The sequence below is a fragment of the Pyrgilauda ruficollis genome, unplaced genomic scaffold, assembly GCF_017590135.1.
Source record: "Pyrgilauda ruficollis isolate IOZ18807 unplaced genomic scaffold, ASM1759013v1 scaffold6, whole genome shotgun sequence".
Taxonomy (NCBI): domain Eukaryota; kingdom Metazoa; phylum Chordata; class Aves; order Passeriformes; family Passeridae; genus Pyrgilauda; species Pyrgilauda ruficollis.
In genome coordinates this window covers 2,976,250-3,003,052 of record NW_024527710.1, presented here as the reverse complement: position 1 = coordinate 3,003,052, position 26,803 = coordinate 2,976,250, and the positions used below count along the sequence as shown (strand labels likewise).

The 26,803-nt window shown below is 37.9% G+C and overlaps 1 protein-coding gene across 10 annotated transcripts in view; it reads right to left on the bottom strand.

Moving 5' to 3' along the window:
* EVI5 (ecotropic viral integration site 5) overlaps positions 1–26,803 on the bottom strand; it is a 74,272-nt gene that overhangs the window by 47,169 nt on the left and 300 nt on the right. For 2 of the 10 annotated variants that reach the window (XM_041483098.1, XM_041483100.1), the window contains exons 1-11: positions 26,475–26,757; positions 14,566–14,617; positions 14,081–14,310; positions 9,921–10,110; positions 6,848–7,072; positions 5,821–5,895; positions 5,063–5,188; positions 4,126–4,269; positions 3,020–3,109; positions 2,819–2,916; positions 1,376–1,436 (exon numbers count right to left, since the gene is read on the bottom strand). In XM_041483098.1, the coding sequence (XP_041339032.1) occupies positions 1,376–1,436; positions 2,819–2,916; positions 3,020–3,109; positions 4,126–4,269; positions 5,063–5,188; positions 5,821–5,895; positions 6,848–7,072; positions 9,921–10,110; positions 14,081–14,310; positions 14,566–14,574 (1,248 nt within the window). In that variant the 5' untranslated portion in view covers positions 14,575–14,617; positions 26,475–26,757. Of the gene's footprint in view, positions 1–1,375; positions 1,437–2,818; positions 2,917–3,019; positions 3,110–4,125; positions 4,270–5,062; positions 5,189–5,820; positions 5,896–6,847; positions 7,073–9,920; positions 10,111–14,080; positions 14,311–14,565; positions 14,618–19,184; positions 19,204–19,548; positions 19,721–21,384; positions 21,439–26,474; positions 26,758–26,803 lie in introns of those variants that run through there. The other 8 variants (XM_041483092.1, XM_041483097.1, XM_041483090.1 and 5 more) reach the window with 8 other exon arrangements.

Below are 26,803 nucleotides of genomic sequence, written 5' to 3'. Positions count from 1 at the left end.
GGACTGGATTCCGTTCAGTCGATCCTTTATTCTGCCAGGCTAAAAGGCAACTCAAAATAAGGTTCTTTTTCTATCTCCCCTAAAATAGTCTCTTCTGCGAAGAAGCTCTGCTAAGTCAGAAATTATTTACACATGCCCCAAAGTAGGGCCTAGAAACAGATATGTTTGCCTTGTTTGGTTGGGATTTTTTGGTTGCTTTTTGTTGGGGTGGGCTTCATGATTTTTGTTTTGGGGAGGTTTTTTGCTTTCTCCTTTTTTTTTGGGGGGGGGAGGGGGATGGCAGCAAGAAGCAGGAAAGATTTGAAATTAGTTCATATACTAGAATAGTATAGTTCATATACTAGAATCTAAAGTTACAGTTGTCTTTCATATGGTTTTACTTTGTCCTGTTCTGCAGAGAGCTGCCATTTGAGCCCTGCAAATCTGATTTCAGCTGCTGTTACAGCAGGTATTCCTGCTGCTAACTACCTCACTGCCTGGTACAATAACAAACTGCCAGAAAAGGCTTCCTAATACCTTTGTGCTCCCAGGTGCTTCTCATTTTTCTGAAGAAATTACGCCTCAAAAACTGATATTGAAAGGCAGAATGACTAGCAGTGGACAGGAAGAAGGAAGGCTGTACCTAATTCCCTCAACAAACTTTTACATAATACACTTGCATATCATTTCTCCCACTGTCTTTTCTCATAGAACTGGCTAAAACCACAAGGAAGAAAATCCAGATCAAACAACATGCTGTGAAAAAAAAAGTAAAATAGGAAAAAAAGGCATCAAAAGCCTATTTATGTCACAAAAGCAAAAAGATGCAGCGATTAAGTACACACAGGAAGTAGGGCAGTTAGTAAAATGGGAAAAATAAATTCCACTGGCAGCTTGGCTTTTTTTCCCCCCAGTTTGTATTAACTGCTAAAGCTCCAATAGGAAAAGTGACTGCAGACAGAAGATACCACAAGTTGGGTCCAATGCATAAGAAAAGTCAAGATCTTAAAATCGAAGACAAACCACTCAAGTGCACTCTATGAAGTCTATCTTAACATGTGTCATACAAACCTCCTGTGTGGAGCACCTACATCTAAACCAGCATATTTGGAACCTCTGATAAATGAGGGCATCTATTATTAAGCTTTTGTCAGTGGGAAATACTAAAAAAAATAAGTACAGCAGGTCCCCAAAGATTTATTTTTAAATGTCCACCAGAAGTCTCAATAATTTCACTGTAGGTGTCCTTTATGAACAGACATCCCAAATATAAATACCGAAAGAAAAGAATTTGGGAACCTTAATTATGTCCTGCTACAAGCAGAGTTCAAACATGTAATCCCCCCGATCCAGGAATTAAACTTATTCATAAATAAATATGTTGAGGGTTCCTTACTTTAATTTCAACTTGTTCTTCCATTTCTTTTGTCTTTATTGTAGTGTACTCTTTTTCTAGCCTAAAAATTTAAAATAGTAAATTATGATCAGAAACATTGTGGATAATTTACTTGTTGGTGTAATACCTAATAAATAACAGTAGAACAGAGATACAGATTATTGATATTTCCTCTGAAATACACTCCTGTAAATGCTTAGACGTGACCTTAAATTTAAACACAGATTTCAGTAGATATGAACAGACTGAACCAGCTTTCTGAAGTGCAGGAGCTTGCTTGGATACATTACAGTGGCAGCAATTTGGAGCTACTCTGTAATAACCCCTTTATGCAATACAGTCATCAATTCAATAGATTCAGCCAAAGGAAATCAGAGCTTGGAAAGCCTGGAAGACAAAGATGCAAAGAAATCTGAGAAAAATACCTTAAATATAAACCAATTTTAGCCTTTCCCCAGCAAACCAAATGAAAAAGGCAGCAAGAAAAACCCACAAGCTGAGATAACAATGCCTCTACAGAAGGCAGATCAGCAAGTTCAGACTTGAAATGGAGGATTTTCAACTGCATACACTTGCACTGGTTTGCAAAGAAAATATTTTTCCTGCAAGTTCTGTTTTACAGCTTTTTTAGAGAACACTGCTCACTCTATTGATCATAGACTGCTGACAGAAAAGAAAAAGATCGACAAATTCAGCTTGGAAGACCCTGGGCACAATCTGCAGTGCAACAATGAACAAAGGATACTTTAAAACCAATAGGCAACCTAACAAACTCAACCTTGGCAAATGACACTATCTGCAGCTTACTAATCAAAGCAAAATTTACCAAAGGCATGCAACATGCATGACATGCAACTAACCTTAAGAACAACAGAAACAAGTAGCAGTATTCTCAAGATTTCAAACCCCACATGAAAGTTGTTTTACTGTTCTCAATGTTAATACAAAATTTTATCAATTTATATTTTAAACAGCACTAATTTTAACTATAAATGCACTCTTTAGCACCATGATTATTTTTCCAGTTCCTGAGAACTAAAATCTTTAGAATTTAGGCCAGACCATAAAAGTTTCATCTCCTTTTACCCTGAAAAAAACAATCTCCCCTCCCACAAAAAAACCACCCGCTACCCAGCCTTCCTATTAAGTTGATTTTTACAGAAGTGCTGTAATTCCCCAAAACTTGCTGTTTTCTTCAAATGCTTTTTTAGTTATTTTTGTCAATGAGATATAGCTTTATTATATTTAAGAAAAAGATCAAATACTACTTTGGAATATTTTTTTTTGCAGACAGAAATGCAATTTTAACTGTTTGTATAGTATAAAACCCCCAAAAAATAAAGACGGAAAATTCAAAATGAAACACTGAATAACAATTCTTAAGGGTAAACAAACAGTAATTCAGCAACAGTATAATCCATTTTCTCAAAATGTAATACCTACTTTTTCATCTTTTTTGCATTGTATTTGACTTGGTAAGATGCTTGGATTAATTTGTCTGGACCACTGTCAAACTGATGTGGAATGACCTTTTGAAAGTGCTAAAAGCAATCAGAGCACAAGATTACATATAATTAACAGCTGCAAGGAAATAGACATTACACATTTCAGGTATCTCTTAAAATTATTATAACCATAGCTTACCTGTAACATTCCTTCCATGTCAAGTTGCAGTAATTCTGCCTGGTTCATCTGAAGTAATGCTAAACCTACTCGAAATACTATCTCTAAACCCTGAAAAGAGAAGTCAAAAAATATCCAACAATTATTCATGCCATTGTCAACAGCACAGAGTTTTTCTACTATTTACTAACATTGGAAATCTCACCCAAGTAAGCACAAGTAAAAAGGGCTACTGAAAATATCTCTCAACAAATTGCTTCTGTGTTTCTTTTTTTGTTCCAAGGACAAGCAATCTGGCTATTTCTCCTGATGCCAGATATCTGCCTCAGAGAAGCTAGGGATGAGGCAAAATCTCAAGTGACAGGAATTCTCTAGGTCAACTCTATCAACCATTTTAAGTATATCTAGTAGAGAAATCCTCAGTACTTCTCAAAAAAGCTATTTTATTTTCAGACACAGTACAATGCAGTTAAACTACTGGGGAAAAAAAAGTAATTTCTCACTATATACCCCGTCTTGGACTTTCCTGAGGGCAAGCTGAAAGGATCCACCTTTGACTTACTGCTTTCTAAAAGGTGACTGCAAGGCAAGCATAAGCTATGATTTTTTACTAGTTACAATTATGTAAAACTCTAATCCTAAACACAGCAGAGGTGTCTTTGTGATAATGATACTGAATAATTCCCAAAATTTCTTTGCCACCGATCATCACCTGGACAAGAAAAAGGACTAACACTCCCCCTTCTTGGCTTGCATATCCCCATGAACTTTAGCTTTGGCCTGAAAGCAGCGTTGGTTTCAAACTGCAAACTCACCATAATACTCAAGAATGGATGTCCCTGCTGCATGCAATGCTAACGCACTGCATCCAGAAAGAACAGATTTCAGAGCACTTCAACAGGCTTAGAGCACAGTTACACACAATATCAACATTCAGTGACTTGGCTGCTCTTCCTTGACAAACTGCACACACAGACACCTTCCCTTAAAATAATCTGATCAGTATAAGAAATAAAAAGCAAGACTATGAGATTTGTGCATCACGATGGGATTTATACCACTACCTAAATAACCACTTTCAACAGCTACTCTTGAAATACAACATATGACTACTAATTAGTAGTTACCTCAGACATAAAGATATCAAATATTCTTGTTGCAATTGGTAGTGGAAAAGTCGTAAGGAATATAGTTAAAAACCATGACGATGCATACATAGAAGTGTGAAAACTCTGAGATTGAAAGTGCACATAAAGCTCTGGAAGATGTTCCTGGAAAAGAAGAGGAATAAAATACACAAGTACATTAAGCTTCTGCTTGTAGTTTTGGTGCAGACATGTTTTTGATAAATTTTGAATACAAGAAAGAAATTGATACCTAGTACAGATAGGAGCTGTCTGTACTAGCACAGGACTAGGAAAGATATGACTCATCATTCTCAAGAACCATGCAACTAAAGTCCCAATACAGAATATCCTATAGAATGTCTACCCTGCAAAGCAGATAACAAAAACACTTCCTGATCCTAAGGAGAAATCAAGCTTGTAAATCCTTGAGTAATAACTAGAACAGGCTACTAAAAAGAGCTGACAAAAATCTAAGGCTATGTGCTATCTCACCCCTGACCACCATGTTAGAAACTGGATCACAAAACAAACCTATTTTTCTCCATCAGCCTGACCAGGAAGAACCTGCATTTCAAATCTGAAAACAATTTCAAGTCTAGATATGAGGGTACCTCCCAGTTTCATCTTTTAAGATACCATAAATTGGCTATGAAGACTTTGACTTTCAGAGTCTTCAATGCAAACAGAATTAAACATTCATATGCTTAAATGCAGCAATACAAATTCTCATGCTTCAGTGTTTAAAGCCAGTCACTGTTTGCCAAAGGTTAAAAAAAATTGCTCACAGAGCCACATGTATTTACTTCTGAAGTTCTGAAACTAGTTACTGTCAAGAGTACAGTCTGTTAGCCAATAGACATGCCTGCTCTTGAACTCTAACTCCCAAGTTCCTTATTAATAATTACTGAAGAGCAAGTTTGATAGATTTTGTATGTACCTGTATCATGCATTCAAACTGGTACATACAAAGGCCCAGTTCAGCCATGCTTGGTTTAAAGAGTTCTCGCAGTCTGTAATCTTGCATTAATTTAACAAACACACAGAATGCCTCTTCTTCTGGCATCTATATCAAAAACAAAAAAAGCACAGTAAAAACTCTGGACAAACAACGATATATCAGAGTAAATGCGTGGGAGGATTTAGGGTGGGGGTTTTGTGTGTGTGTGTGCACACAGTGGAGCTTTTTTCTTGGTTGTTTTTTTGTTTTGAGGTTTTTGTTTTGTTTAAGGGATTTACAGCCAATTACTCCAATGAACTTTTGTATATATTAAATTCTAGCAAATAATTTCTAAACTGAAATGGAGGTCAGAAACCAATAATACAAAGAAGCTTCAAGATAATCAAGTCAACTGTGCAGTTTCATTTGAACTCTGAGGAGATTCCATGTAATAGAAGAGAAACAAGAAGTTCATTTATTTTTGAAATAATCACTCAGCAAAATAGCTTGCAATCATGCAATCCTACCTTGGATCTGAGAAACAAACACATTATCCCACTCCAATACAAGTATCTTGGCAAACAGAATGACACCAAGTAAATCTCATTTTATTTCCAGACTAAACAGCTGCCCTTGACAACTTTATTGTAATAAAATTATGAAGCAAAACCATAGCAAAAATTCCCAATAAACTGCCAAAATATATTATGCATTCTAGCTTGGATTTTAAAGTTTCACATGTTTTTAAATATTTTTACCTGCATAAGCAGTAATCCAACTATAAAAGCGCTCCCTTGACAGTATCCAACCTCACGATCCACCAAAGAGTAAGCCTGGAAAATAAAGTTAAAACTCTCAACAATTAAAACCTCATTATCAATAAAAAGTAATCACGGCTCATCCTGCTATCTTGCTAATAACTTATTCTTCCTCTCCCCAAATCCAGCAAAGGCAGACATCCTACCCAGAAGTTTTAGTCAGACATTCTAGTTTCTACCTGCTGCTACAAACTCAGCTATGTGAGCACATACAAAGCTAAAACTAAGGCATACCTACCAAAAACACAGGCAGTTTTCAACTACAGGAATTTGGTAAAAGATAAGAGAGACCACTGGCATACAAATCTCACGAAGTACTACTTTTATAGGAGACAGACCAGACAATGAAAAAATTGTCCTCAAAAAAATATGTGTTGCAGTTTTATTTACAGATGAATGAAATGTGGTGATCTCCATGCAGGTAGCATCTTTGTTTTAGACTTATGGAAATTACTAAGGTTTGGAAACCTGCCAACTTTTCCATTGAAACCATGTTCTATGGAAAAGCCTGACCTTCAAAGTTTAACCTCTAGTGAAGACTAAGCAATGCAAACAATGCTACAGTGGCATTTTCATTTTGTGTTTGGGCACTGGAACAACTGCACATTAGCTTGTACCTGCCATGTGCACTTCAGAAATACCTGCAAACTGAATACTAGTTCTGATTGCCAATGTCCTCGTCTCAAGCAACACTGTTTACTTTAATTCATGGCACACTTCATTCCATTACACAATGAGCAGTAAGTATGTGACTTTGTTTCAATGCCAACTTGGTTTTACCTTGTGATATAAAAAAACTTATGAATGCAATCGAAACTAAAATAGGATTTGTTAAACCATCCCAGTGTCTACGGTTTAAAAAAAACTTATAACACATGAAACTGGTGCAAGTTCTCTATATACAAGGTAGTCCAAGCTGGTGCACATTGTTGCTAGTATATTTTCAAGGGCTGAAATACCAACTCACCTTCATTACGTTGAACAAGACCTCCTGCCCAAGGCTATCTTTTTCTTTGAAAAAGTCATGTTCAGGGTATGTTCTAGCAATGTCCCTTCTTATTAATTTTTCACAAGGAGATGTCATTTTTAAAAGCTCTGAATACTGATCCTTAATTGGCATGCTTTGAGCACTGCATAAAAGTTGCCAAACAATTGCTCTGAAGTGATGAGGTATCCCTTTTCGAACCAGCTCCTAAGGCACAAAAAGACATTTATATTTCCTGAAAATATTACAAAAAATAAACCTAGAGAAAAAACAACTTCAAATCAAGTTCCTCACAATTTCAGAAAAAAATTTACATTATGACAAAAACTCCTCATACAGTTTATAACATCAAATTTAGTGGGATCATTAGGTTCACAAAAGTAAGCAGTCTCTGAATCATTTTAGTGGCTAAATTAGCTACTTAAAGTAGTCCTTTATCCGTAGCAAGTTATGTGAAAATGAGACCTAAGAAGTCACTGACTAAAAATTACTTCCAAGATAGGTAAATGACAAAAAGTAGAACTAACTGTGGCACAGTCAATTGCAACAAAAAATTTGCCCAGTACAACTATCATCTAACACACTTGACAAGTTTTGTCCAATTTCTCTGGTGTGCCAGTATTTCCAAGCTATCTTCTAAGAAATTATTTAAATGCAGTTTCAGACACTGGACCAAGAAAAGATTAAGTTTACACCTACTAAGTGAACTAAATTTACTTAATCTTTTGAAAAAAAATTCTGCTATTATACAATTCAAACACGCCCAGATGAGTACACCTAAGAACCTGTTACTTGTCCTTTAAGAAATCACAAGGACAAGTAGTCTTGCTGCTTGATCTGAAAACTGAGAAAGAAGCATTATTCAGGAATTAAACAGACCCTTGGTGGTATGTTCTGCAACTAGGATCAGTCTGACCTAGAAAATTGTCTCTTCAAGACTATTTCCTTTTTGTACCCTAAGAATTGTTATCAAGGATTCTGTCTCCTAAAGGCTAATTTCTTCCATTATTATTTATTCTGAAGCCAGAGTAACCTCCTATTCTGCAAAGCTTCCTCTTCTTCCTTGTTTGTTCCACCTATTTCTCCTACTTCTCCAACATTACAATGAATTAATGCAACACTGATAACTTTCAAAGAGCACCTTTCAAGTTTTGTTTTTCTTAAGCCTGCTGCAGGAGTTTTGCATCACTGACCTCCATTTTTGAATATCCCTAAGTTCTCAATCCATCCTTCTTCAGAACCACTGTAGTGATGCCACTCCAACTATTTCTCCTGTCTACAACACAACACCAAGGTGTTTTTCCTAAAAGATTCCCAATCCAAGACAAGAACAACTGTCTCTACCTGTCCTCTGTCAACAATGCAACTGGACGGAACGTCAGTCATCTAAAGCCTCAAGGGTACTAATAAAGCAAGAAACTTCTTGCTAATGCCTCATTAACATGCCTGCTTGACAGAATAATAGAGTTAACCCCTCCAACTTTCCTAAAAGGAACAGCAGGAAACACATCTACTGGACACGCCATGTGAACTGAACAGCAGGACTTGAGTCATCCTTTAGAAGTGCTTCATAAAAAAGAAGCAAGATCTGAAGTGGATTGAGAAATATAAAGGATGGAACACATCATCTTTGGAGGAAGGTCCACACACGTATGCCTAAAACCTAAAAACTGACCAGATTTCTAATAACCTAAGACCAGCTTTTACAGCCAGGACAAAAAGACACCTATGCTGCTACCTATTTACCTACTGGCATGCTCAGGAAATAGGTGTGGATCTTCGGATATTCCATCAGAAATGCAGACTCACAGTTAAGGTTGACTTTCAACAAAAAAATACTGAGAATTATTTAACAGCAAAGGAAAACTTGGCTAGTTTTCAATATATTATTCAGCAATATATTTAAATACTCCCCGAAAGTTAGTCAAATACTCCTCAAATTGTATTTGGCCAGCTGTAAAAACAAGTGACACTTGTGACAATTGAAAATGTTCAAACAAATTCTAACTAACCAGGTCGTCTTATTACCACCTCACTTTTCCTTTCTCTTGCCAGATTCCTATGGCCTTCTTTTTCTTTTTTCCTATGCCCTTTTGGAACACCTTTCCAGAAACTGCTTTCCCTATGCAAGCAGGAAATTTTTAGTTCATTTTCTTCCCTTGTTTCCTTTCTCAAGTCATGTTCTCTCTTCACAACTGCTCCATACAAAAGATTCTTTACTTTAGCCCATTGTTCTGCCTTCCCACAACCTATTCATAGACACACATTTCCAACTGTTCAAAAGACCCTGACACATTTGTATTCTGCACATAAAACTACAGACTACAGCCAATAAAGAACTAAAGCAGAACAAACTTGCCTACTAACAAAAAAATCCCACACTGTTCTGCTTGCTGCCACTGAAACATGGATACATTCAAATGCACTAAATGCTTTTTGGTTTGAATTTAAAGTGTAACTGAACTCCACTTCTGTACATGACCACAACTAACCCAGCCTGGACACACCGGTCAAAGTTCATCCAATCCACCCAGAATTTAGAAACTATGAGTTCTTCTGCCTAAGGTCATCTCTGGGATCAACATACTTGGCAAGCACAAAAACCTAAACTCATTATAGCCTTTGAGTATAATTATCAGCTCTCCTATTAAGAACGCTTTAAAAAGAGAGCTGCTCAGTATATAGCAGCATGGCATACACATACATAATCAGAGCATCAAGCTATCAGATGCCCTTCAGTTGATTTTCGGTAATTCCATTTTTGGAAACATGAAGCTAAGCATCCCTGCACTCATGGAAATCTCTCATCAGAGGTAAACTGAAAGCTTTAGCTAGTATTCAAGATACAGTAAATGCATCTGGTTTTCAGCAGGAAACATTTGCTGGGTGACAGCACATAGGAAGGTTACAAAGGAAGCACTAGGGCTTAGGGATGGAAAGATTCAATTTGTAGTTTGTATTACATATTTTTTAAAAATAATAAGCCCATCACAAAGATAAAACAGTATCATTTATATCACATTAAAAATAAATCCAAACAACAGTTTCCAACTACCTTAACTTGCTTTTCTTTCTTTTTGCGTACATCTTCCCATTCATTCACAATCCGCCCCCACAGGATCCACGAGTCTTCTTCAAGATGGCTGAGATTGCTAGAAGCTGATGAACTAGATACAAGAGAAGAGCCACTATTTCTTCTTGACCCATTTACTGATCGTAAGGATTTGCTATCTGTTTCCAAGAGTCTGCAAAGAAAGCACACAAAAACCAAATTCAAGTTCTTCTAATCAAAGGATCACACTATTAATTGTTTTCTTGACAAAGAATGCACCCAGAGGTTCAGTGAAACAGTTTCACAGCATTCATTTGGACTAAATGTGAAAAGAATCGTTCAATGCTACTGCTTTCTCTTGAGATCTCAAGTAAATCTGCAGATAGAATAGCTCACACTGCAGCATTTTAAGAAACAGATAAAAATGTCACCCACAGCTGTCATGCATCAGACTGACAAAGAAAACCTAAGGAAGTTAAATACCCTCACTGGTAACATCAAATGTCAAAGAACTTTAAAATGCAGTCATTTAAAAGACAAAAAATTAGCCTCCTATAAGTCTACCTGATTACACTTTTGAAAATTGACAGTGTAAATAAAGACAGAACAATTAAAACCTTTAAAGTAATTTTAAAAGAACTGACATTTGCTGACAACTGTTCACAAATCAACACGGTGTTTTATAAACACATGAGAGAAATCCCAGACCTACAGACCAAGGACAAGGCAACACATGTGACTAGTAGAGCTAATGAATGTGTAATTAAAGTGAGGAGCTCAAACATGAGAACCTCTGGGGCTGTCCAGCAGCAAAGTACAAATCAAGATGTGTCAAGTGCTAGACAAGTTCCTGAGGAGACTTTCCTGTGAGCTGGTTGCTGTGGCCATGGACTTGGCAAAAGGGCAATGCTTTGTTTATCCTTAACTAATATTGAGCCCCATAAGCAGGGGAAATTTTTTGGACCATGTGTTAGGTAAGAGCAGGAATTCAGACTAACTTGGAAGTGTTTCACTATACCACAAGTTTAATCTGTGCTTTAACTTCTAAGAATTCCAATATCAGTATAGCAGAACCATGTGGTTGAATAATTTCTCAAAAATTAGTATGAAAGTTAATCCCCCAGCATTTAAGCAAGGTCAGGTTATGTTTTAGATATTTAACAAATTATAGCCCAGGGCATATTGCATCTGAGATGGTAGAGAAATCTCAGAAATACCTAATATTTAATAATACAGAAATACCTACAATATTTAAGCTCTCTGCTACAATGAAGTTATTTATACTAGTTTTCCCTGTTCCCAGCTTTCACCTACTGGTGTTTATGAAAGCAAGGAAAAAAGTAATTTAACTCATGAAGATAAATAGCACAGTTTCTACAGGAGAATTTTGTTTGGAAAAGAGTTAAATGGTTAAAAAAAAGAAAAAGAAAAAAAAAGCCTTTTCAAGACAAATTTTCATTTGGGATTTTATTTTTTAAAAAAATTCAAATAATTTTCCATTTATCAATGGAATGCACAAAATCTAGTTTTAAAGAAAATACTTTAAAAATCCACTTCAAATGTTTAGAAACCTGGCTTATACTGATCCATAATGAAAAATTAGTTTGAAACTCTTTCTCTCTATCCAAGACAATGCCTCAAAACCAAATTCAAAGTAATCACACAGGAAAAAGCATAGAATAAACATTAAGATTATAAAAACTAGGTTCTAATGAGACACTTCCAGTTTTCACAGGTTTCTGTAGAAGTTATACTAAGTTTCTGTAATTAGACCTTACCTGGATAAACTCATTGTCCTTAGATTTGAAAACAGGAAGTTCTGTTCACAGTAAGTCGCAAGTTCTGTGACGTTTAGTCACTCTTTTCTTTCATTTAAAACTTTATAAATCATTTACTAATGCCAAACTGTTCCACCAGGACTCTGGACTGAGCTTCCTCTTTATTCTGTGGGGACTTTCAGTATAATTAGATTACAGAATGCTACAAGAATTAGCTTGAAACAATTTGAGTTCTTCCCTTTTCTGTTACCTAATTCATATTCTCCTTCTGACATAAAAGCTTTCAAAAAACCCAAAACCTTTACAAACATCCACAGCAGCAGTTCTTCCAGCAAGCAGAAAGAATGGTTCCCTGTGAACAGAGTACAACTGTCAACAAAGTGCCACTGTGCTAAACTGCAGATGCAAATGCTCTGAAACTACAGTGCAGCCAGCACAAGAGCATCGAATTTCAGTATTAAAGGGCAGGCAGTACCTCACCAGCAAGGGTACACTTGATAGGCCAGGCTCTAAAGAGAACTCACACACAAGGCTAGTGTGGTACTAACAACATGTCTGGCTAAAATGAAATAAAACCAGACAAGATTGGCTAGTTTACTTACTAAATGAAGAAAGCTGACTTTAGACAGAAAGCCCAAGCTCACATTCCTCTTTCAACAAGCCAGGCAGTCTGACTGCAGGCCTTAATGAGAAGGCTCTAGATGTGAAGACATTACACTCCAACAGAGATAAGCAGTCCAAAGAACAGTTTGCTTTTCAAATACAAGCTAGTTGCTTTGTCATGAACAGACTAGAAAGCCTCAGATTAAATGCAAATTGGCTTTCTAAAAAAGCGCTATTTAACTATTTTTTTTGCTTCTTTTGATAATTTTTCATTTGCATGGCAAAAATTAAATGGAGCTCATCTTCGAAGACAAGGAAGAGTGTATGAGGTGGCTCTAGAAGCTTCCTTCTATTGTCAAAATCTGGACAGATGTATCAAATTCCCTTAAAATTGTGCTGCTATCAGGCTAGAATACAGACATGGGAGAAGACATGCCTGGTGACATACAGGCATTGCCTCTGCTCCCCCCAGTTACTTGTTTCCTCCACTGAAAGTTACTACCCTCAGAAGTGACTCAGCAGAGAAAAAACCAAACAAATAAACAAACCAACTAAAACAAAACCTGAAACCAAACAACCCCTCCCAACCAAGAATAATATTAAAAAAAAAAAAAACAAAAACAAAACCCACACACAAAAAAAACACCACTAAAGAAAATCACACAAAAATCCACCAAAATGCAACACCCCCACTCCCCAAACCAACCAACCAACAAAACATAAAAGCAAAAAACTTCCAAAGAAACCCAACCCAATCAAAAATAGAGTACCTCAACTGCCTCAGTGCAAAGACCAGCACTCTCACAGAAGCTGGAACAGAAGCTAGTTTGAGCTAAATTATCAAACCTTCACCGCACTACAGCTCAGGGATAGCCATCTCCAGTAGGTAACAAAGCCCTGCAGCTACCTGCCAAGTCTAAAAAGCTACTTGGAGCTCAAGTTGTTTACAGCCAACCTCTCAAAAATTATTGAAACACACTTGTTAAATGTAACTAGAGTTTGCAAAAGGACAGATGACTTAGGAGTCCTGACTCAAAAGTACAAATGAGTATGGCTTCTGGAAATTAAACATTAAGAAATTATATAGTCCAATTTAATTTCTTAGTGATATTGTGAATTTGCATCACTGTGCACATCAAGAGCAACTGATCCACCTGAAAGTTGCATCTTGAATTGTACACGGTGCAGATAAATAGGCACTCATGACAAGGCTACCATGAAAACTGTTACTATATATAAAAAGGCAAGATGAACAGAAAAAACTTATTAGGAATTTACTTTTGATTAATTTAAGATGTTAAGCATCAGGCAACACTAGTGTAACAGCAAGAAGGGGGCTGAACACGGTTCTATCTCTCTACATAGCAGGTTATGTAGCTGAAACAAGAACTGGATAAAAGTGAAAAAAAAAATTGAGAAAGATTTAAGATTTCAAGAAATTAATAGAAATTATAGTTATGATCTTAGAGGGCAAGAAGGTTACACACAAGTGTTGCCCCTGGGATACTTTACTTTAAATTGCATTCTAAAAATCACTGTGTAATTTCTTACTATTAGAGGCAGCTACAAACACTCCTGAAAAAGACCTTATAGAGTTTCAGAAAAACATAACTTGTAAAAACACAGCACAAAAATACAAATTCTTAAACCTTTGGGCTTTCAAAAGTGCTGTGCCATGAATTTTTTAACTAATTCCCCTTTAACAGCCTCTATGCTACAATGGCAATAAACCAGTTTTAGTCTCATGACTCTACTTCGAGGAGCAAAAAGTTTTCCATTCACCTGTTCTGTTCCTCAAGTTTAGCAAGCAATTCCAAGTCGTCTGGGCTCAGCTGTGTCGGTGAGGATGGTGACAGGGCGGGTGTGGACAGGGTGGTGGAGGGGGATGTGGTGTGGAGGGAGGCAGATGGACTCGCCACCTGGCTGGCCATTTGACTGACGGTGTGCGATACCGTGTTCTTCACCCATGAGAGAGTGGAGCTCAGCTTGCCTGCAACCTTGTCTGTCGCCACCTGTATCGACACAAAGAAGAGGATGCAAAAGTTGTCCTTTTTAAACTCCTTTTTTCCAGCAAACCTGCTGCATCAAACAAAGGAAAAAATATACAATATGCACAAAGCAACACTGAGATTATTAATTTCTCCAGGACCCCAAGGCTGTCAGAAGTAACACAAGCATCACCAGCAATACAGTATTATAGAAGTAACATGCAAGTATGTTGCTAATCCACAAAGACAAACCCCAAGAAACTCCTGATGTATACTCACAGAGCTCATCTCTGCAGTACAGAAATACCACAGGATCCAGGATCAGCTCCGACTTTCCATTATAAAAATAAATAGAAATAAAAGCTTATTTTAAAACATCTTGATAAACTAAAATAATGGCACAGAAACTGCAGAAATACAGATATAGAAACAATCAACTACTTTACTGATAGACACTGAAGCAGAATATCAGTGTAACCCCCAGACCACCCACTGCTCATCTTCACTAATCCCTATAGTGCCAGGACAGAGGAGCAGCGGCACTCCATTTCTGATTTACACCAAAGCAAAGCATCCTCTAGCATTGCCAGTGTGCAGAAAAGTCACAAAGCACCTGTGCCCATGAATCTACAACAGCTGAAAGTCTCACAGTAATGCATCACACTGCTGCCTTTTTTCTCTCCTCACTTTCTCTTCTTGTCACTTCTACACCAAGTGTCCTTGATCCTCAGTCGCACTGCCAGTGCCTGGACAGACCCCAGGGTTTTGGGGGAAAGCAAGAGGTGCTGCTAGAGTCAGGGAAGCAGTGGGCCCAGGAAAGCAAAGGTTAACTCGTGCTGATCATTATCTGCTGCTACTTCTTGACCAGTGCAATGGGCAGAATGACCAGAGCAGCTCTTGGGGGCATCTTCCAGTGAACCCCTCACTAGAGCTTCCCTTCAGCATCTGAAAATGTAAGGGGCTTTGACACATGGTAACTCAGAGTTTAATCCTTTCCCAGACCAACTCACAGGAAATCCAGGTGCACCTTAGAGGAAGAGCTGGCTGCCTAACAAATGTTAAAACTTGGCAAAACCGAGGCTGAAGAGGAACTTCTGAAGTGGTGTTGCTGGTAACTATTTATTTTGAACTTTGCTGATTTCCCCAAAACACTGAATTACTCAACGTCACAAAGAAATCTGCAGTACAGCCTATAAATAATTACTAAGATACTGAAGACACTGAGCTACAGGGAAGAAAAAATCCCTTCCCAAGATCCTCCAACAGAATCTAATTAAAGCAAAATTTCAACTGAAATAAAAAACTCCAACTCATCACACTGTGCATTTATCTGAAGCACAATATATAGACTTAGTGACTGATTGCTGAAACAGAAGCTTTAGTTGGATACAATGCTAAAAAGAACTTTCCTGTCAATGAAATCCATCAGTATTTTATTTTCACTTCATATCAAAAAGAAGACACACTGAATGCCTTCAGAAAACAAGCAAAACAACACAGGCCAAACCCAAACAAGTGGAATCAACCTTTCCGCTTACTATCCAACAACAACATGACACCTAAGGTCTCTCCTAGAAGACATTTTCAATTTTCATATGCTTAGCATTCATTCTGAAAATGGTATCAAATTTTGCTGGAAGTCTTCAGAGGCAGGGATGCAAACCACAAGTGGGGATAGTAAGATACCAACATAAGCATCAGAAAGGTTCCAGTTGGTTCTTGTCACTGTTGGACAGCAAAAGTCAGGTATATAAAAAGAAGAAAAAAGGAAAAAGAAAAAAAAAAAAAACCCACAACAACCCAAAACACAAAGATCCCAACACTTATTTTAAAAATATAATCTTGGGAAAAAAATCGCTTCCAACACTAGCATTTAACACCATCTTTTATAAAAGAAAGGAAGGAAAATTACTAAAGGTTTCAAAATTCTAAGTTTAATACATGCATTAATATTTCACTCAGTCTATATCCTTTATTCACTATTGCTATGAAAGGATAAATTACTGCTGTTTCACTTTGAATAAAACCACATTATAATGAAGGTAACCCATACATCTCACTTAAGACTGATTATTTTCTCAAAGGCTTTAAACTGCTTAAAATATCACAAGTAATTCCAAAAATAAATGCTGGCAGAACCAGGGCCAATCTTAACACAGTAAAAATGACTGCCATATGCAGCAGGCTTTAGGAGTCACCCGCTCTAAGAATCTTAGGTATAAGGATTAGGAAAGCAATGATTTTGAGTAATACCCTATGTGGTGCAAATGGGAAGAAAAAACATACATTCAATTTTTATCTTTTCACAAAGTAAAGGAACTGGAAAGACTTAAGGCATAAAACAAAATTCAAGGTCAGTTTGGCTTATAAATGACAAGAATTACACTGTACAGTAGGACAGCTGAAGCGGGGTGGTGTAGGGACAGAAATCAACAATCTTGCTGACATGCATTCACCAACATATCACTGGGCATTAAAATTAACTCAAAAGTGTGAAGAAGGCAATTAGGTGAAGAATATAAAAAATAGATGGTCAAGAATACCATGCAAGAGCAGTTAAGTCAGTCAAAACAATGTGCCTAACAATACTGTTTCTCAGGGCAGCTCAGAGGTGCATCAGAATGTATCAGAGAATCAGCACCCCAAAACTATTTCTAGCCAGCTATCTGAAAATACTGATACACAGAGCAGACAAAGTGCACAACTACCAAAACCAAATGTTTGAAGATCAAAAGGCTCACAGTGAAATTTGCATCAAAAACACATGAAAAATTTGTCTGGGGGAAAATAGTTAGGGCAGTCACCTAGGGCCAAGCTAAATCAAGAAAAACACAATTCTGATCTAACAGCTAACGAGTCACACCTACATCCTTTTTGCCAGGCTTTTCCAGGTTTCCTAAATATCTAGAGCCAGCTCTCTTAATTTGTCAGCATCAGTGAAGACTCCCGAACCAAGACATGAAGATATTTAGCTATGTGTTCATCATCCAATTCCCTGGATAGCATACAGTAACAGGATTTTTCATATTTCATGATTTCACCTACCTTAATTTCAAAATTTACAACAGTGGCAGAAGATTTCACAGAGCTAATCTTTGAAAAGTGATTTAAAACCTTCTAGAAAACAGGTCACTGAAATTGGAAAATGAGAAAACCTTGGGCTATATCCCAAGAAACCTGATCTGAACAAATGCATACTTCATTAATAAAGAAGATTCTCTATTTTTTTATATCTATGGCTCTAGTAAACTGCCTCCAGAATCCAATATGCATCAGAACATTAATAGTAAAGTAAGTCATATGCACAGTTTTTAGCATTTCTTTCCTCTGTGTGGTTTTACTCTACTCTGAAAACAAATTGGTATTTTGATGAGAAGTGGAAATAAAACACCCTGATTTGGAGTGACAATGTCCAGGATAATTTAAAAAAAATTAAAATTATAAATTTAAAAAATTATAAAATACCAGAATTTTTGAAAGTGAGTATATATTGTCATTAGTAATTTTAGGTGTTTGGCTTTGCCTGTTTATTTTAAGTATATCTTCTTTTTTGGTTCCATTTAAATACTAACATGAAAATGGAACTTAGTCTAAATTGTAACAGAAAATCACTGGCAATAAAGCAAATTATTTTGATGGTAGTTTATTCTCTTCAGGAAAGTATGGAAACAGCAGTTACATTTGTTCAGCTGATTCTAGTGATGTGGAAAATATGGAATACCAATATCAACATTAAAGATCCAAATACTTGAATTAATTATTTTACTGAATTTAAGCTGCAAAACTATAGCTTGGTTTAATTATTTTTTTCTCCTGTGAAGAGCAATGCACCAGCATTCCTATGGACACACTGAGCATACCTGCCTCCTCTTAATGAAGACTGAAAATCCCTGCTATGTCACCAGCTTTCCAATCCCATGAGCCCCGTTCCACCCAACAGCACAGCTGTACCTGGCTATCACTGAGCCAGCACTGCTGCCTCCCACCTTTCTGCCGAGAACCCCTGCCACAAGAGATCTGTCACACACCGAGACAATACGTACACACAGTGCACAGGTGGATCCTACTGACTCCCAGGAGATCTGTACCTCTCCTCTGACAGCACAAAGCAGAGAACAAGTTTCACCCTAGCCCTGACAGAGGCTGAGGCTCCCCCAGTTACCAATCACAGGGACAGCAATGAGAATATATTTAGTATGAATGACAGCAGATAGTTTAACTGGGCATCACCAACTCCAGCAAATGCAGGGAAATCTGTGTGAGAGTCCGTTTAACCTCCATTCTTTAGAGGTGTGATTTTGCTTAACACAGTATTCTGAAAAGACTCAAGAGAACAAGTCTCATTAAACCTTTAACCTTTGGATTTTTTGGGCAGTGTCCTCAAGGCTTTCCTAAACAAGTGTTTCTTTTTAAACCTGGTTATTATTTTAACAGATGCATCTGCAGGCCTGCAGCAATGTCTGCCTTTTGCCTGCAAGAACGATGCTCTACACTTCAATTATTTTGGACACAATGCATCCTTCCCTTTGCTACTCCTCATTGCTGTGGAAAAGAAATGGTAGTCATGTGCTCAGCTGTTTGTAGCAGGAACAAGGACAGCCAGATACACCACAGCGCCCCTCCTGTGATCTTAGCTAGGTCACAGTGGTAAATCCAGCTACACGAGACAGGGCTTTGTCCCCACCTCGCACCTCTGCCGCTCCCTCCCTGCTGGAGCCCTCCCGCTCACCAGGCTGCTCCAGCGCGGCGCTTCCCGGCCAACCGCCGCACACAGAGCTCCAGCCCAGACCGCTCCTGAGTGCCAACCCCTCCCACATCTAGGCGAGCTCTCCATCCTCGTTCAGCTAACCAGCCCAGGCTATAAGATCCCAGTGAACAGGATCCTTTGCTCAACTCACCTCAGCCAGTTTTTCAACTCTGCAAAGAGAATTGGTTTCCTTCTTATTCCCAGCATTTTTCAGATGCTGAAATCCAAGTTACCTTTAAAGAGTACAAAAGGTAACCTACATGGGCTGGGATGTATGCCAAACCATCAAGAACACCATCAGGATGCTCAAGCTATTACTAATTATTATTGATGTGTGATGAAAAATAGAATCAACCAATTGTAAAAACATGCTTTTTCTCTGGAGAGGGATCACTCAAGAACTTGCCAATTTATCCTGGATTTTGAACACTTCCAGCTCCCTCTTGGGACATCAGCTCCTTCCACTGAAGATGGCTAGATCTGGAGACAAGCAAGCAGGGGCACATCTTCCTTACCCTGCGCAGGAGGACACATGGAACTGAGCAGGCATCTCCGAGCTCCAAAGCAGGCACACTCACTCAGACTCCCAGTCCCATCAACTGCTACACTGCTCCCGGCTTGCCAACGAACCCAGAGCACAGGAACTGTTCATTGGCTTCTGCTTGCCTAAGGTCATGCAGATCTCTCCTAAAGAATTGTGAATTTTGAGTTTGAACACATTGATCTTTAAAATGATGGGGGGACACAAGACTTAATTACCAAAGACTTTGTACTCTTACACAGTTTCCACTGGGAAAACAGAACTACCAGCAATTCTCAGCCACCTGATGAGCCAATCAGGCAAGACAAGACCTGTCTGCTACATCCTCTAAAATATTGCAAACATAAATGTTTATATTGATACTAAACACAGATGCATGATATGCAGCACATATATATATGCCAACTAAAACACATAAAATTCAGCATCACAACTTTATGTTTAGTACCCTTAATCAGCTGATGATTACAGGTCTTTATTACCAAGAGGACTACAATACTGTGTTTAGTTTTTCAAATTACTCAAAGGAATACTGCAGTGAGGGCTGCATGTATAATATTTTAAGTAAGGCCAGCTAAAGGTAGACTGCAACATTCCACATTACATACAAATGTACAAACCTCTTTCCCTGAGAATACTCAGGTATTGTGCATCACCTTTCAGAAGGCCTAATTATGCTAGCACTCCTTGTATTTGCATTTGCCAGACAAAATCTGTTTTTTCTAAAAAAGCCTATTTAGATTTCTTTTAAAAAGATATTTCACTGTACATGTTGAATTTGCTTACTAGCATTTCCCTGCATTTCCCTGAGGAACATTTGTATTAAACAATTATATCCTGGTATCTTGATTACCCAAAAGATTACAGATACCTTGAAATACTGTCTCAATTATTCTTGCCACATGATAAAGTAAAAATAACTGCAAGCCTTACACAAACACTACTGTTATGTATCATTTGTTTCCATGATTTCTTCTCTTCATGAAAAGAGAAAGAAGTGGGTACTTCCAGAATACAGGAAGTAATCTCCATACTACTCTACATACAAAAAGAAGTCTGACATAATTGGGTCTGAAACTGTATATGTGGTTTCAAGCCAGTTTTATAGCATTCCATAGACCCAGTCTCCTTCCTGCTTCAAAGCTAATAGCATTCTAATATCTGTAGAACAAATTAAACCAACTCAGTCAATGACACATGCAGGAGATACAGCTGGTGAGTCAGCCAGCTATCATGTTCCCATACAAGCTAAAATCCTAATTCAGGGCTCAAACATGGCTTCACTATAAACTTCATTTGGGTCTTTTACACTAAAAATTCATATAACTGATTTCTGCAGAAGCATGAGTGAGAAGTCCTCATTTATGCTCATATTCCTGATTTTTCTTGTAATATCACCAAACAGTAGTCAGGAATGTCATGGCTACCATTCCCTAGCTTCCATTTCATTTGATACACACTAGCTCCCCAAGACTTTCTGAAAAAAAAAAAAAAAAAAAAAAAAAGGCAGTCTAACATTTTGGATTGTATAAAATTTAGGCTATCAAATCTTAGCGTACCATCATTTTTAAAACTCATCATCTGACTAATGTGTCATGGGGTTTTGATGGTCCCAGAGAAAGCTGGAATGGCAGTTCACATGTACAACTAATATATGAGGTGTTTTAAAGAGGAACTTCATTAGAAATGTTGTAGCAACCCACTAAAGGTTGAAAACATTGCTCAAAGTCATATGAGTATCATTTCCATCACTGACCAAGTTGTACTAAATTTCGTTTCTTTCCAAGAACAATTCCAGGTTTTTAATTACCTCTGCAGTCCAATGTGGTTTACAGTCTGCCAGGCATTGTCCCAGTGTGCTGAGAAGACAAACCAACAGTGCTTTTGCTGGCACTATCTTCTGTGCATCCAGAGATGGTCCTTTAGCAAAAAAAAGTTTCACCTCTGACACAGGAATGTAACAACCTTCAAGAAACTGAGGCCTTCTTTCAAGGAAAAGAATTAGATACAGTGCTTTTGTACCCAAGATGGCTGAGAGCTCCTCAGAGCTGCAAGAGAAAATACTGATGGACTACAGTAAAAACCTTTAACAGAACATTTCCTTTGTTTTCTTAGACCTCAATCTGGACAATTTCTTTTTATTTGAGGTTCAGCATGTCAATGGCACACACATGTACTTGAAGGACCATCCTCTTGGCTAACAAAACAGAGGCAACAATCACATTAACCAGCTAAAATAAAATCAATCTTGTCAAGGTTTTTTATGCAATAGATTGGAAGATTTAGGGGTTTTGTCTTTTCAGTAAAATGCAATTCAATTATTTAACTGAAGTTCAAGTATCATCACGCACTTACAAAAGAGTAACACACTCTGAAGCACACATGTTTATAATTATAGCTCCTTTCTACAGATTTTACTTTCTACTCATTCCCCAAAGCCCAGCTTCCTCCTGGAAAGGAGGCACATCTAGCATCTACACTACATTAGGACAGAAATAAACAAAAGTGCACAAATGCAGTTAAATTTACTACAACCTTTAGGTCCATATTTTGGAAGTGAGAAACAATTGAGTCCTATTTTTAAACACTCACTCAATCAAAATCAATGTTTTTGACACAACTCTTCATTTAAAAAGGATACAAAATTTACAAGCAGTTCAATAGGTAAGTTTAAAAGGATTTAGTATCTGACATGTGAAAACTTACCATTCCATGCAACTTTGTTTACATACTAGCAGCTCAAGAATTTTCTAGGTCTAATGCTCCTTTTTACAGAGATCAGATAAACACAATGTGCAGGTTAGAACCAAAATGCTCCTCTCTCATTTACAAGGCTGTGCACAGTTCCCTTCCCAAAGGAATGTATGAAATGAGACTTAATGGAGAAACCAAAGGACATAAGCATGTCCCTCATGCAATATGGTAACACTCAAAACTTGATTAATTAGGATGTTCCTCTCCTTCAAATGATCAGCTAAAAGGCCACCTTTCTATCAGTTACACTCAAAAGTAAAACAGTTTCTAAATGACTGACTGGTAGCCAGCCTTTCTTGTGAACTACAACTCACTGCAACCTGCAGCTGCTGACAGACAAGAAACAGAACGTAAAAGTTTCAGCAGTGACAAGCATAACTAATTAGTAATTTCCACATAGGAAAGGTGTCCAAGCTATCCAGTAAACAGAGCAGATATAAACACAGCTGCAAACATCAATAGTCAATTCTTTTAACATAATCCATGCCAACATCTGTGGTCCTGCAGCAATATTGAATTTTGCCCACTAATTTACTTACCATAGCCATGACCTGCCTACACAAGCACTTACAGCATAACTGGAAGCAGTGTACTTTTGTGCTGTGGCAGGGTCTTCCTCCATGCTATGCAAGTCTGTAATAGCACTCCAGCAGCCTTCTCTGAGCTCAGCACAGAGAAATCTAATTTTCCTTAGATATTTAATAAAGAAAAGGGAAATGGCTCTTCAGAGAAATGATGTATCTGCTCATCATCAAAGGAAATCAGTTATGGTCTGATTAGTTGGCCACTGACTTCTGCACTTTTATTTGGAAATAAGGGCCTGTTTACTTCTTTCAAAACAGGGGAAGAACGAAAGGAGTTCAATGAAACAGATGATTTTTCATGTCAGCCTGACACCAAAAAGTTCACATAAAAATCCCAAGTCCATTCTAACTTAATGCATCTCGTTATGGAATTTAAACTTGCTTTTGCAATCTTGTCTTTAGAAAGACTGATCACAACTCTTTCTCCAAAGGACTGGGAAATAGTTACTAAGACTTCAGCTGAACCCATGAAGTTCCACCAGTAATGCATTCTAATGGAGGAAAAAAATTACTTTTCTCAATGAATATTGAGTTTTAGCTCTGCTGTTTCAGACAGCATACAAGCTGAAATTTCTTTTTACTATGCCTGGAAGCAGTTCACTGCTTGAGCTACATAGAATCAAGAAGAATGCATGAAAAGTGAGACACATAAAACTAACTTCTACACAATAGTTATGTCAACAGTACATGTTCAAAATGTTAGGTTTTGGCTAACTAAAATTTTACACCCATTTTAAGTGACATTTGATAGTTTTAGCTTTCTATAACAAAAATTAACAATAAGTTCCTCTAACATCATCTTAGCTACAAGTGCAGGGTTATTTATGGCAACAACAATCCACTACTGAAAAACTGACCCCATCTGCCAGCCTGATGAAAACAATGAAAAAAAATACATAGTTAATGCAGTATAAGATACTGACAACTCAGAATTCTAAGAACATGTTATGATGTCATCAAACAGGTATTTAATGCTATGCTAAGAACATGTTATGATGTCATCAAACAGGTATTTAATGCTATGCTAAGAACCACTAAGATTTAGTCACGACATTAGACCATAAGAAAATTCAGGAGTTTGGGAAGATCAATAGCTTACCATATGGCAGAATACATGAACACAGCCTGCTAACAAAATACTAAGTTTGGATTTTTCTTTCTTTTTTTTTTTTTCAAAGGATTGAACCACAGATGCAAAAGCAATACTGGTCAGACAAGATGATAAAGTAACACAGCCCATCAGAGACAGGTAAGGTTTGTTCAGGCAAAAGAACAAAAAGATATTTGATTATGGCTTTTTGGCTGCTTTCCAAGTTGGAAATTAGGACAAAATAAGTGTCCACAGTCATTCTATCACACCACCTTACTCTTGTCTAGAATAAAGACCCACCCTAGTATTTTACTTCAACCCCAAATACACAACTGCCTCACTGGGACTGGGAAGGATCACTCCTACAGACAATTAGCAAACCAGGTTGACAGTCATGCTGCAAACATCAACACTGTCATGGTGACTGAAAGGAGATCTATTGCCTGAACCCAAGAGCAGGCTCAACACTTCCTAGGCTGTCCTCAAAACACCACTTGATGGCCAAACTGAATAGTTTCTAGAGCTCTCAGCAGTTAGATGACATTGAGAGTAATTATGGAAAAGTGACAACTCACTAAGTCACTTCTGCTGCTCTGAGCAGACAGTTTCTGTGTACACACATATACGATAAAACCACATCACAGCCGTGTGTAAAATGGGCAGAGCAGGGCCCAGGCTCTATCCATCACCAGCCACCCATTTCATGCAACCACCACTGGCTGGAGAAGGAAAGGATGCACTGCGATGGACAGACACTCAGCAGAGATCACTACAATGAAAGTAAGACAGTATTCCCAACTTAAAGGAATCCAAACACGGCAACACATGATGTTGCGTGCTACAAACACAGAAGGTACAAGGCTCAATTCAGCATGCTACCTACAAACTTCAGTGACATCTTCAAGAACTTCAGGGAACGCATTTCACAACTTAAAATGACATATTACTATAATATTTACTATCTGCCTTTTCTAAAACTGTTACTGTTTTAATTGGGTCTACAAAAAAGAATTAAGAATCTATAATCAAGGCAAGCATAGGATGGTTTAGAAAGCAACATTCATAAACTCAAGGTTAGTTTTTATTGTTGTTTCTTGGATCAACCAGAAAAGATTTTTTCTTATAAACTGCATGCTTGACATTTAAAATTATATGCAAAATGTTACATTTTGTCTGTTTCTTAAGCATTAGAATTTCTGTTTTCTACAAGTTAAGGAAACTTAAGAGTAAGAAAGTATAAACAATCTTAAGTATGTATCCCCCCCAGCTCAGCTGCTTTCTCCTTTCTAAATTGTGATATTAGAACCTTAAATAGCAAAGTAAGCATGTAAGCAAAGTTTTTTCATGACAAAGGACTTGTCTTCCCATTTTTAAAACTTCTCTGTTTACTCTCAGTCTTACCTAGAAAATAAACTGACAGTAACTGGTTAGGCATGTCACTTTCTCCATCCCTTCTTCTGCCATAAATCTGGAAGGGCTTTTCTCCTATATCTTCCTTTCAACTACTCCAACCACCTCCTGCTTCCTTGTTCAAGAGCAATTAAACAAGTCCACAGAAGACAAGGATATGAAGAGCAATTCCAAAAAACCCAACCAAACAAACCAACATTACCAAAACAAAATATCCAAGCCACCAGCTGTAGCTCAAGAAGTGCTTAAGCTTCAACCTGTGGGAGTGTAGGAAGAGATATGGGAAGGAAGTAGGGCTGTTTTGTTGAAGCTTTCTTCTCCAAACATCTGTTCCTCTTCAAAGTACTGTGGGGCTGGATGGACACTCAGTGGCAATCACTACAGCTGCTGTCAGCCCACTTGATAAAATTCAGGCAATGCTGACTCATAATACTGAGAGCTTTCCTCCTGATCATGCCCTTCTTTCACTGGCTGTCTCTATTTCCTCTCCTAATCCTTACTTGAGAAAGAACTCATATCTATGCATTTCAAAATAAGCCTTAAATCTTTATAAGCATAAATACAGAGCTGTGATCAAAGCTGACAACTCACACTGTGGAAAGGGAAGAGAAATAAACAGGCACATTTATAAAAATATTTTAATGCTATCTACCAGTAAACCAAACATGATCCAACTGCCATTTCCTTTAGGCAAGAGAAGCAAAGTGAATTTTTTAAAAAATTAATTTTTCACAAATACTTTTGGAGACAAGTAAAACGTATTGAATATTATCTGTCCTTCTCTGTATTAGTGTCTCCTTTCTATGTCTTTTGTATGTCATCTTTGAAAAAAAAAAGCTATCCTAGACTGATATGGAGTACAATGTTTTGATGCAGGCAGTGTTAATGGCAGCTCACGCTGGAAATTGAAAATCGCATAAGCCAACTTCTCCTTTGCCACAAATTTGCTTTATCAATGCTGACGATTAGCAGGTGTTACATGGAAGCACAGAAGCACGGCCATAACTGCATAACTAAACCTGGAATATATAAGCAGCCAGAACATTATTATCGACTTTTTACCCTCATTATATAATCACGTTCAGGCTGATGCAGCAGGAGTTCTCGTATTTGAAAATTGAAAATTATCTCGCTCAAGAATGACAGACCCGCGGGTTCCCGGCCCGGCGTTGCGCCGATAAGCCAAGGGAGAACTCGCCCTCTGCAGACAGACCCGCCGGACGCTCGCCGGGCCGCGGCCCCTCCCGCGGCCGGTGCCTTAGGGCACTTCCACCGCGCCCGCTGCCCACTCGTGTCCCGCCGGGCCGAGGCGCGGAGGGGCCGGGACGCGCCGGCCCCGCGGCCCCCGAGCCGGGCAGGGCCGCACAGCGCGGCCTCCCCCCTCCCCGCCC